Raw genomic sequence first — 13008 nt, 5'->3', positions numbered from 1 at the left:
AGGGATGGGCTGACTGGGTGATGGACACTGGGGAGGATATGTGGTATGGTGAGTGCTGTGCATCGTGTGTAAGACTAATGAATCACAGACCTGCACCCCTGAAACAAATAAATTATATGTTAATAAAAATAAATAAAATGCATAGTAAAAAAAAAAAGAAGAAGAATAAGGGGCACCTGGGTGGCTCAGTCCTTAAGTGTCTGCCTTTGGCTCAGGTCATGATCCTGGAGTCCCGGGATAGAGTCCCACATTGGGCTCCCTGCTCAGCGGGAAGTGTGCTTCTCCCTCTGATCCTCACCCTGCTTGTGCTCTCTCTTTCAAATAAATAAATAAAATCTTTAAAAAAAAAATGATCAGCAACCTACAGTCCATGGAGTGATTTTCAGTGACAGAGCCTAGCAAAATAACGTAGTCCCACTAGCAGCCCCTTCTTTGCTTGTTCCTTATCCTAACACCTACTCTTTTTGTTCTGCTGCCTAGTAATTTATATGTTAGCTATTGATGAAGACTTGAGTTGTGATCACCCCTAGAGACATCTGCAATTTGGAAAAAATTCATAAAAATGGAAAAGTCCCCCCAAATAGGGGTATAATGATTGTGGCTATACTATTTTATTTTCTGTTTGGTATCTATACTTTTAAAAGTAATTTATTTCATGAGATTTTCCCTGTTTTCTTTTTACAGGTTCTATACAAAATAGGATACTTCCCCTTCTAAACTTACCATTAAAACCTCTCTCTATCTAACCTCTTGTTCTGCACTATTCAATGTTTTTGCTGCCCAAAAAGAAGGAAGCTTTTTTTTTTTTTTTTAAGATTTTATTTATTTATTTGACAGAGAGAGAGAGATAGCGAGAGCAGGAACACAAGCAGGGGGGGTGGGAGAGCGAGAAGCAGGCTTCCTGCCGAGCAGGGAGCCCGATGTGGGACTCGATCCCAGGAGCCTGGGATCATGACCTGAGCCGAAGGCAGACGCTTAACGACTGAGCCACCCAGGCGCCCCAAGAAGGAAGCTTCTTGAATACAGAAGGGGAGAATATGTATTTTAGCCTGTAATAACCTTTATAACATCTAGCAAAATGACAAGCACAGGGTAGGAACTAAAACACTTACTACTATATACAAATTATCACTTCATAATCCAACAATCAGAAAAATACTTGAATAAGACATTTAAAAAGCCAAGACTCTAGTCTTTAGCCGATATTTAAAGTAAAAATAAGCTCTTAATTTGTGTTGTATTAACAAACTGGAAAAATTCAAATAATATTTCGCTGTAATGATTATTTTTCCAAGTAAACATACATACTGTGTTGCAGATGATACAATGAGTTTCTCACTCACAAGGAATCTGTAATCTAACAGGAATAAAAGATGACTGCCTGGAGGGGCATTACTCCTTTTAGAAGATGTCTCTATGATATATTTCTACAGTGTCAACAAAGCAATTATTTTACATTATTCATTATACTTATAGGACTTTAAGAGATGGAAAGAAGTTCCTGAAGCATCATTTCTTCTTCCAACACTCAGTCTCTAGAATTCAAACTAGTTTTGGTACTCAAATTTTTACTGAGTCGACAAACCATGAGAGACGATGGACTCTGAAAAACAAACTGAGGGTTCTAGAGGGGAGGGGGGTGGGAGGATGGGTTAGCCTGGTGATGGGTATTAAAGAGGGCACGTTCTGCATGGAGCACTGGGTGTTATGCACAAACAATGAATCATGGAACATTACATCAAAAACTAACGATGTAATGTATGGTGATTAACATAACAATAAAAAATTTAAAGAAAAAAATTTTTACTGAGTCAACAGGTTTAGAAATAATTTTAAAAATTTAAACCAGCATACTTTTCTTAACTTTCTTTTTTCCTCCCAGAATATTCTCACTATAAAACTAAGTCTACTTAGTTTTCAACTCAGCACAAACTTATTTTTTCACTATTTCCAACCATAAAATTATTGTCTTTATCTCAAAAGTTCAGATCAGGATCTAACTCAGAATATAAATGGATGGGTAAGTCTTCTGGAGCATACTTTCTGATACCAGGAAGCTGGGGAAAATTTCACTTCTCTTATTTGAGGCATGAAAGAAGAGAGAAGATACCCTTTAAAGTTCTAATTTACATTTTTTACATCAGCCCTCACTCTTCAAAAGTAAAAATAATAGGCCAGAATCATAGAAATTATGTACCAACCTAGAGAAGTATCTTGGAAAACTAACAAAAGGAGTACTTAATCATAAAGGAATAAAATGAAAAAAAAAAAAAAAAAAAAAACCTGTTGACTCACGAAGTATTTTGAGTAATGACAAAAACAAATTTAAAGAAAAAGAAGGGTATCATATAAAAAGATGCAGAGGCAATTTTAGAATGTAATTGTATTGGGAACATCTTTATTTTTTTAAAGCAAGAAAGAGCCCTCAGAGGAAACAACTAAACAGCAATACTCATTTAAGTCAAAACAACTTTCTAAATAGTATGTACACTTAGAAATGCTGTAAATTCTAGGGTAGAATTATAAAAACAGAATATCCAAGTATAACGAATTTGCCCACTTTCATAAAGTCATTATTAAAAAGGGAAGTTAGAGCATTTGTTCTTAAATGAGGAAATTAGCTTTCAAAAAAAACAGCTACATTTCTTCTCACAAATAAAAACTGGCTTTAACAAATTACTTACTGATAATAAAATAAATCCCACATTTTATTCATTTCCTTAGCATTTTAAATAAATTTACTTATATACTATGAGAAATATTTGTGTTCAAGTGTCTATGATTGCCTGCGTGGTACAGTCAGTTAAGCGTCCAATTCTTGGGTTTCAGCTTGGGTCCTGATCTCAGGATCATGAGATCGAGGTTTGCATCAGGAGTCTGCTAAGTTTCTCTCTCCCTCTCCATTTGTCCTTCCCCACTTCACGCTCTTTCTCTCTCATATAAATAAATTCTTGAAATCTTAACAAAAAAAAAAAAAAAGAAAAAGAAAAAGGCACCTTTCCTCTAAGCTGTCCACACGACCACAAGGTAAATGAAGCACAGACCACCAAATCACAACCCTTGGACACAGCCATATGCTACAGCTCTGCCTAGTATGTTACTCCAAAGGAAATCCTTTAATTTAATCTAAATCATTACCTTATATTAAACCTTTTTCAGTTTATATCAAAGGACTCAGACAATCATTTCTTTAAGTATAATTTCTAGGTACCATATATTCTTCAAGTGGTCACTACATACTAGGTACTAAGTTAAACCCACTGGGTTTCACACAGACACAAAAAATAAAGAGCAGTATTTAGCCGAGGAGTACTTGAACCCTTTGGAAAGTTTCAAATTCAGATAGCACACTTTTGCATTAATGATATGGGATTCATACCAATTTATTGACCTGTATGTATTGACCTGTATGTTATAGGAACTGTTCCTATACCTCACATTTAAAAAAAAATAATCTTTTATTTTGAAATATAGTTGGCTTTATCTATATTTGTTCCTATCTTTTTCATTTTTTTTGGAAAAAATTAATTATTAAATAGACAAAGGGAGGCTCCATGTCCTTACCAATCCCATTCCCCACTTGCTCTGCAAAGGTAACTCCCATTATGTAACTTAGTGTTTATTGTCCCTATGCATGCCCCTTACACAGTTAATTATACTTTAAAGGGTTTTTTTTGCAGAGAATTAAAAATTATGTGAAAGGCATCAAAATCTACATATTCTTCTGGAACTTTTTCTTGCTCAACATTACGCTTTTTAGATTTACTCATGTCAGTGTTAATTCATGTCATTCTAGCTTTTTTTTTTTTTGCTTTTATAATAAACATTTTAGAGCACATCAAAGAAGTGCAATAAACTCCATTAACCCATCATGTAACTTCAAGATTCCATCCATTCTTCCCCTCCAATATTTTTTGATACAGTAATTTAATTCCCAGATCTATCATTTTACCCTATAAAATTTATTTTAACTGCTGAATAGTCCCATTATATGAAACAGTCTTCTGCTGTTAAACATTAAAGTTGTTTTACATAGTAAGAATTTTTTCCAATTTGACAACCTATTATTAGAGGAGTCTAATTCACTTATATACATATTATGGCTTTGGTATATTTGAACTTACTTCTTCTAGCTTACTTTGAGCTTTCTGCCTACCATTCTGTTTTTCTCTATTTCCTCCTCTCTCTCCTATCAATAAATTTTAATATCCTCTTTTCTTTGTCCTTATTTAAAAGACTTAGACTTCTTTTAGAAGTTATGCTTAATGTACCTACATGATTATTACTAACTCCGACATGCCATTAATTTATAAAGTACACCATTATCTTGTGTACCATTAAAATAGAAAAATGCTACCATCTAAAGCATAAAATGCTTTCTTAACACTTAAAATTCTAATTTTATACTTTAAAAGAGCTCTTTTAGACTTACTTAGAAGTACATTTTTATTCTATTACCACCCCATGCGATACAGAATAAAAAGGAAAGCAAAATGAATTGTTTGACATACTCCTATATCTTCCTCATATTCAGATTTGAACCTTCTCAATTACTTTCCAATTCAGAGATTGCTGAGGTCTGTTTTTCCCCCACACATTATTATCCTCAATGTCATCAAGACCATTACCGATGTAGTACCTCTTAAAAATGCTCCATTATTATCTCCCAATTTTCTTCTAAACACCAGTGCTCACATTTTCTTGATCTTACCAGAAGGTCTCAACAAAAGGTTTCAGACAAAAACCAGAACAATTCCTTCCTCAAACTGTCTAAGATGGTCTGTTAACTAAAACATCAAAGTGCTGCAGTTGTCCAATCATGCTACCACATAGAATAACCAAGTTCACAAAGGCAATAAAAATACACACATAAGCTACCTTACTAACAGTGATTATTATATATCATCAGCTGAAGATGCATTCTGATTTCAAAGATGTGAGAAAACAAGAAATACCTGGTAGCTTTTAATATTCTCTTTTTCTCTGGAGTCTAGGTCCGAATTTATCTTTATGTAACCTGCTTAATACCAAGAATGTTCTTTCAAACTGGGGACTCTTTTTTCTTTTTTTAATACTTATATATACACACTTTTTAAAAAAGTTTTTATGTTAATTCCAGTTAACATACAGTGTTGTATTAATCTGTGGACTACTGAATTTCCTCAGGTCTGAAAAACCCCAAGCTATTAACTCTTTAAATACTACTAGACCACCATTCTCTCCATTTTCTTCTGGAATTCACATGAGATGAATGTTGGTAACCTTTATTTGTTTTTTTTTTTTTAAGATTTTATTTATTTGAAAAAAAAAGATTTTATTTATTTGAGAGAGAGAATGCGAGGGCACACATGAGTTGGGGGGGGGGGACAAAGGGAGAGGGAGAAGCAGACTCCCTCCTAAGCACAGAGCCCGACCCGGGGCTTGATCCTACGACCCTGAGACCATGACCTGAGCTGAAGACAGAGGTTTAACCGACTGAGCCACCCAGGCACCCCAGTAATCTTTATTTCTTTGTACTATGTTCTGGGTGAGTTCCCTCAGTACCATCTTCCAAATTCATTCTTTGACTACATCAATTCTGAAGTTTAAAGTTTGTCTTTCAGAGAGAGGGAGAGCACAGAGGGAGAAGCAGACTCCCCACTGAGCAGGGAGCCCAATGCAAGACTTGATCCCAGGACCCTGAGATCATGACCCGAGCCAAAGGCAGATGCTTAACCGACTGAGCCACCCCGGTGTCCCAAGTTTGTATTTTCTATTACTTTTTTCTCAATAACCATATTTTTCATTTCCAAGTTTTCTAATTAGCTGTTTTCCTATCTAGTAGATCTTATTCCATTAAGTTTCTTTTAATTTCTTAATCCTCTTTACTAGTTTATATTCATTTATCTCTTTGAACATACTGAACACAAACTTTTTTGTTCATGTGTTTTATAAATTTATGTACTTACTTTTTTTTTTAAGATTTTATTTATTTATTTGAGAGAGAGCGAGACAGCGAGAGAGGGAACACAAGCAGCAGGAGTGGGAGAGGGAGAAGCAGGCCTCTCGCGGAGCAGGGAGCCCAAGGCTGGGCTCGGTCCCAGGACCCTGGGATCGTGGCCTGAGCCGAAGGCAGACGCTTAACAACTGAGCCACTCAGGCACCCCTGTGTTATGAATTTAAATTTTATTTGGAGTGAATTCTTTTTCCAATTGTTAAATTTATTGCTGTCTTAGTATTAGATTTCTTGGATGTACTCTAGAATTTTGGGTGTTCGCTCATTTCAAATGGGAGGTTTCTTGTTTTTTCCCCTTCTCTTCTCTCTCCCTCCATCAGTGCTGTGGGACAGATCCATAGTAAGCAATGTAAATGTTACCACCTAGAAGTGTGTTATGTTCTATCCTTTGTGCTCATCTATCCCCACCTAGCAGTTTTCAGGGCATCTCCTGCCAGCCCTCAAAGTCCCCAATTTAGTATCAGTCTTATAAAAGTAGTTTTTAATTACTTCCCTGGAAGAATATTGGGGATAAGGCCAAAACAGTCATGACATGGTTCCTTAGCTTGATCTGGGTCAAAATTGTGTCTATAAGCCCTCATCTTCCAATAAAGCTTTAGCCCTATTCAGCAGCCCAAGATTTTTTTCCTACCTATACCTATACCTATATTTTTTCCTACCTATACCTATACCTATACCTATATTCCTACCTATATTCACGTAGTGAATGGGACTCCTTGTGCTCTATCTCAGATGGGAAACACTTAGTCCCTTTTACCACACAAGAGCTTAAATTCCACAGCCTAGCTTAGGACTTTGAATCCAACAAAACCTGCAAAATCAATCTCTACACACCACTTTGAGTTTCTGTTCTGTTTCTGGTTCATAGAGATAATATTCTACTTTTTTGGGTCCTATGATTTTGTTCTGTTTTCCCTTCTTATATTTTATTCACAAATGCTGTGTCTGGAATGGTGTTTTAAAATAGTAAACTTATTGTGCCTTATCTTTTTCTCCCTCCCAATTATTATGTATTGCACAAACATTAAAGGAAATCATTTATGCCAAAACCCATCAGCTGTTTTGATTTTTCTATATTCTCTTCTAGTTTCTGTCCATGTATGTACACTTCTAAAATTATTATAATTGCTATAATACAGTTACAGTTTGGTTTTCTTTTTTTATTGGATATTTCACATACTTTAGAAAGCTTTCAAAATTATCACTCCCTATGGCACGCTCCTAAATGAGATATAACACATCAAACAAGTGAATGGTTAGTTTAAACTGTTTTGAAAGGGGGAAAAAATCTACTTTCAATTAAAACGTGAGTGGGGGAAAGGATTGTGGTTTACCACAATACTGCATAAATGTCTTCAAAGTCAGCAATAAATCACCCACAACACATATTTTAAAGCTTATCTTCAAGTATCTATGCCTTTCTAAATATACCAATCTTGACTAAAAAAAATTTTACTTCACGTTAAACCTCACACCAAGCAGTATCTTATCAAGTATCTTACTATAAAAATAGTTTACAAATGTCAACGGCATAAAGAAATTATTTCTTTTTATGTATTTGCCTAATGTATTTACCATACACAACATATTCTGCAAACCTAGTTCTGTTTCACTTCAGTAAATCATGAACACTCAGAGGCACAGTGTCTTCATCTTTTTAATATGAGATTATTCCTGAGTGAGGATTAAATGCAGTCTTATGTTTGAAAGTGCTTTGAAACCACAGAAATATTATTTTTATTACAATTACCTTTTCTATTTCTCTTTGTGTAGCTCCTTCCTTTTTCAAACGTTCCTGTTCTACACACTTGGCATTGTAATTTTCCTTGGATTTCTGGAGGGCCTGAGTTATGCTTTGAATGGTTTGAACAGCTTCCAGAGTTCCTGCAACTTCTTCTTTAGTCTGTATGGTATGAAATGATTCATCAAAATGACTGAACTGTCATGCACTCAGTATCTGAAAAATCAGTCCTTTCACAGGAAAAAACTGATACCTTTTTGTGAGATTTTACTTGTTCTTCTCCATACTTCTGAACTTCCTTTATTAATTCTTGTAATTTTCTAACAAGATCCAAGTGACAGTTTGCTAATTTCTCTGTAGATGTTTTGAACACATCCCACACTGGTGCAAATGTTCTAAGGGGAAAGCAAATACAGGAATTATTTAATAAAAGAAAAGTTTAAGGCTCCAAAACAAAACCAACAGAAAATATAATGTTATATTCAGCAATTTTAATTAGACAAAATAGGAAATTAAAATAAATCACAAATGAAATGATTTTTCATTCTGACAGTGATTTTTCAGACTGACAGTGATTTTTTGTACTCCTTGGTTAATTAAAATATTTTTGGACCTTAAGTACACAGAAATCAGTTATATTTATCACAGGTCTGGCCACGGCCCTCTCTAATTATATCATACTATTTTCTGAGTTGATTTAGTTTTTTTGACTTGTATCAGAAGCCTTTCTAATCATGGTCTATTGTTAAAAATTAACTTTTTACCAAATTTCAATTTTTGACTATTCAGTGCTCATTTAAAATGCTTCATCAAAAAATAAAAGTTCCTCTGAATTCTAAGATGCGAAATCAAATGCACACCTGATTTTATGAGTCCTCATCTCTAATAATCATTTGAGAATTATTTTAACACTGTTACCTGAAATACTGTTTCAGATAATTTTATCTGTGCACTTTAACACTAAGACAGTCCCCTTTCCACTACATGGTACATGATGCAGGACCTACTTTCCTACCACTTTTTCACAATACTGAGAATTTAGTATTTTCCACAGGTTCAAGCATATCCAAGAATTACTAAATTATTATATCCTAGATAGTACTTAGGATGTCAATGGTTAGCTTAAAACACTCTGTTCAATAAGGAATGATCTAAAGATAAATTTATCCTATGTTTGCCTCAAGTACTACCTAAGATATTTTCAACATCACCTGTTTTGCTCCATGACCAGACCCCTACTAGAAAACAAATAGAAGCACAAGGCTAAAGGGCAGAGAAAGAAATTACTTACCCTAATATATACTGTGTCCCAATTACTACATTTCCTATCCAGTAGGAATGCTAACTTGCAGTGATCATTTTAAGCAACAGTAAAGAAGTTCAAAGAGGAAAGTTAAGATACTTAGAATAGGGCTGTTCTGATTAGATCTCACCTCACACTTTAAAATCTAAATCAGCATCAAATCTGGCAAGGAGTTAAATGGAGTATTTTGAGAGCAAAAATAGGTAACTGAAAAGTATCCACTCACTACAGCACCAAAATACATGTACATCACTTCATGTAAACATGACAGTGTGGATTTCACAAAGCAAGAAGATGAAGTGTCCCTTTACCAAAGGATTCTTTACATTGTAAAGGGGTTCAACATAAGACTTCTGTAAGTACAGGTTTCTTTAAAGAATGTCAAATATCCTTAGATTTTTAAAAGTTTAATATACAGAACTTTTTTGGGGTCAGGTAATACACATTAATGTATAATAAGCAGTAAGAAAGAAAACTGACCAGTCTGAAGTTATGTTTAAATGCAAAAAAATACAGAAAGAGGAAACTCAATTTCTTGAATAATATGCATCAGTAAAACATATTTAAAATCTTTATAATCTTAAGCAATGACACCAACACATAAAATATCATCCATTATTTATGAGAACCACGCATTTCAAAAACAGAAATGTTGCCAACATCTTTATTATCAGGAAACACAGGTGAAGTCAACCCATGTTTTTTCTCCCACCTGATTAACTAAAAATAGGGTAGAATTTCTATAATATAACCACAACCAAATAAGTACATTATGTTATTATATTTATGAACCATTATGTCTTCAACAAGAACTTACTATTCTCAAGAACTGTGCCTAAATCAACACTGAAAAACAGTTTTTCAAGAAATTAACTCACCCAAGTTGCGAATAATTGCTTGCAGATTTTGCTAGTTTTGTCATTGACCTGGAGTATGCTTCTTCTATTGTAGCTCTGTTAAATCAAATTTCCATAGGATAAGAGCTCTCAAACACATAGAAAAATTATCAAAAATATAATTAAAACTGTTGAAACAAAAAACCCAAATTATGTATTAAAAATAAGTAGGTATTGGGGTGCCTGGTTAGCTCAGTCAGTAGGTCATTCGACTCTGCATCTCGGGGTCATGAGTTCAAGCCCCAGGCTGGGTATAGAGCTTACTTAAAAAAAAAAAGTAGGTATGTGGTCATGATACTTAGGTATCTTAGGCCCCTCAAACTCAGAATATCCAAACCAAACTTACTTCAAACTCTTCCCCAACCCCATGCCAACAAAAACCAGCTCTCTAACAAAAAGGAACTATTAACAGTAACTGTCTCTCATTGATGGAACTGTGTCTTTTTTTGCTCCTTTAAACTTCTGTGTGTCTTTTTAATATATCACAAGGGTGGTACTTTGATCATCTAAAAAAAGTTAATACAGAAAAAAAATTAATATCTCAATGGATAAGTTTAATAGCAACAAAAAAGTGGTTCAATCTCCAGCAGTAGTAAACTGATACAAAAACCTCCTGATGAGGAAAGCCAGAAAAACATGGAGAAAAGGGGCTAACTAAAAGGCATCAGAGAGCTCAGGAGGCAATTAAGAATGAGTAAGCCAAGATCTAAGAGAAGGATATCCAGAGAAGTAAATCAGATATGTTGGTTAGCTACCCCTCGGGGCATCTAGAAGCAGAAGCTGAGACTAGGAAGAGGAGCAGAGTTTTTCACAGCCTCACAGGGTAAGAGAGACAAAACTAGATTCAGACTTCGCAAAGATGGGAAGCATGGGAAATCCCATACCTTTAAGTTGAGACTTAATGAGTAAGGATAAACCTAAATAGGCAAGCTCTCAAAGGGACTACCAACTGTACTTTTTCAAACCCTGATACTGGATCCTATATGGATGTCTTACATACATTCATAAAACCATCAAGCACATAAGCAAATAAGACAAATGAACAAAAACCAGGAAGAACAAATAAGCAATGTTCCAAATGCTGAGATTAGAAAGCTTAGATTTTATGAGTTTATGTATTGTCTTCAAGGAGATAGTACATTAAATCAAGAATTTCAGGAGCGCCTGGGTGGGCTCAGTTGGTTAAGCATCTGCCTTCAACTCAGGTCATGATCCCAGCATCCTGGGATCAAGCCCCACATCAGGCTCTGTGCTCAGCAGGGAGCCTGCTTCTCACTCTCCCTCTGCCTGCCTGCCTACTTGTGATCTCTCTCTCTGTGTCAAAGAAATAAATAAAATATCTTAAAAAAAAAAAAAAAGAATTTCAGGGACACCTGCCTGGCTCAGTCCCTAGAGCCTGTGACTCTTGATCTCAGGGTCCTGAGTTCAAGCCCTATCACAAAGCTGTAATCATCAAGACAGCATGGTACTGGCACAAAAACAGACACACAGAACAATGGAACAGAATAGAGAGAGCCCAGAAATGGACCCTCAACTCTACGGTCAACTAATCTTTGACGAAGCAGAAAAGATGCCCAAAGGAAAAAAGTCTCTTGAACAAATGGTGTTGGGAAAATTGGACAGCCACACGCAGAAGAATGAAACTGGACCTTTTCCTTACACCTCACACAAAAATAGGCCCAGAATGGATAAAAGACCTAAATGTGATGCAGGAATCCATCAAAATCCTTGAGGAGACCACAGGCAGCAACCTCTTCGACCTCAGCCGCAGCAACTTCTTGCTAGACACGTCCCCAAAGGCAAGGGAAACAAAGGCAAATATGAACTACTGGGACTTCATCAAGATAAAAAGCTTTTGCACAGCACAAGAAACAGCCAACAAAACCAAAAGACAACCGACAGAATGGGAGAAGATAGTTGCAAATGACATATCAGATAAAAGGTTAGTATGCAAAATCTATAAAGAACTTCTCAAAATCAAAATCAAGACCCAAAGAACAAATAATCCAATCAAGAAATGGGCAGAAGACATGAACAGACATTTCTGCAAAGACGACATCCAAATGGCCAACAGACACATGAAAAAGTGCTCAACATCACTCGGCATCAAGGAAAGCCAGTTCATAAACTCAATGAGATACCACCTCACACCAGTCAGAATGGCTAAAAATAACAAGTCAGGAAACGACAGATGTTGGTGAGGATGCAGAGAAAGGTGAACCCTCCTACACTGTTGGTAAGAATGCAAGCTGGGGCAGCCACTCTGGAAAACAGTATGGAGGTTCCTCAAATAGCTGAAAATAGATCTACCCTATGACCCAGCAATTGCACTACTGGGTATTTACCCCAAAGATACAAATGTAGTGATCCAAAGGGGCATGTACACCCCAATGTTTATAGCAGCAATGTCCACAACAGCCAAACTATGGAAAGAGCCTAGATGTCCATTAGCAGATGAATGGATAAAGAAGATGTGGTGTATATATATATACAATGGAATATTACATAGCCATCAAAAAAAATTAAATCTTGCCATTTGCAACAACATGGATGGAACTAGAGGGTATTATGCCAAGTGAAATAAGTCAATCAGAGAAAGACAATTATCATATGATCTCACCAATATGTGGAATTTGAGAAGCAAAGCAGAGGACCATAGGGGAAGAGAGGAAAAAATGAAACAAGACAAAACCAGAGAGGGAGACAAACCATAAGAGACTCTTAATCTCAGGAAACAAACTGAGGGTTGCTGGAGTGGAGAGGTGGTGGGAGGGATGGGGTGGCTGGGTGATGGACACTGGCGTGCTATGGTGAATTGTGTAAGACTGATGAATCACAAACCTGTACCCCCGAAACAAATAATACATTATATGTTTAAAATAAATAAATAAATAAATAAATAAATAAATAAATAAATAAATAAATAAAATGATTTTAAGAAAGAATTTCAGGGGCATATGCCTGGCCCAGACACTAGAGCATGCAACTCTTGATCTCAGGGTCCTGGGTTCAAGACCTACATTGGGTGCAGAGCGTACATAAATCAACCAACCAACCAATCAAGAATTTCAGT

At 35.7% G+C, this 13008-nt stretch overlaps 1 protein-coding gene across 1 annotated transcript in view; it reads right to left on the bottom strand.

Annotated features, from left to right (window-relative positions):
• Positions 1 to 13008, bottom strand: part of FCHO2 (FCH and mu domain containing endocytic adaptor 2) — a 128077-nt gene that overhangs the window by 81684 nt on the left and 33385 nt on the right. Inside the window, exons 3-5 of the mRNA XM_045889906.3 lie at positions 9918 to 9992; positions 7990 to 8131; positions 7746 to 7898 (exon numbers count right to left, since the gene is read on the bottom strand). Of these exons, the coding sequence (XP_045745862.2) occupies positions 7746 to 7898; positions 7990 to 8131; positions 9918 to 9992 (370 nt within the window). The remainder of the gene's footprint in view (positions 1 to 7745; positions 7899 to 7989; positions 8132 to 9917; positions 9993 to 13008) is intronic.

Source organism: Mirounga angustirostris, unplaced genomic scaffold (assembly GCF_029215605.1).
Source record: "Mirounga angustirostris isolate CCGP_5_RB_7025 unplaced genomic scaffold, mMirAng1.0.hap1 SCAF_7, whole genome shotgun sequence".
In the NCBI taxonomy this organism is placed as follows: Eukaryota; Metazoa; Chordata; class Mammalia; order Carnivora; family Phocidae; genus Mirounga; species Mirounga angustirostris.
Note: the sequence above shows the minus strand (reverse complement) of the source record. Positions and strands in the feature narration are given on the sequence as shown.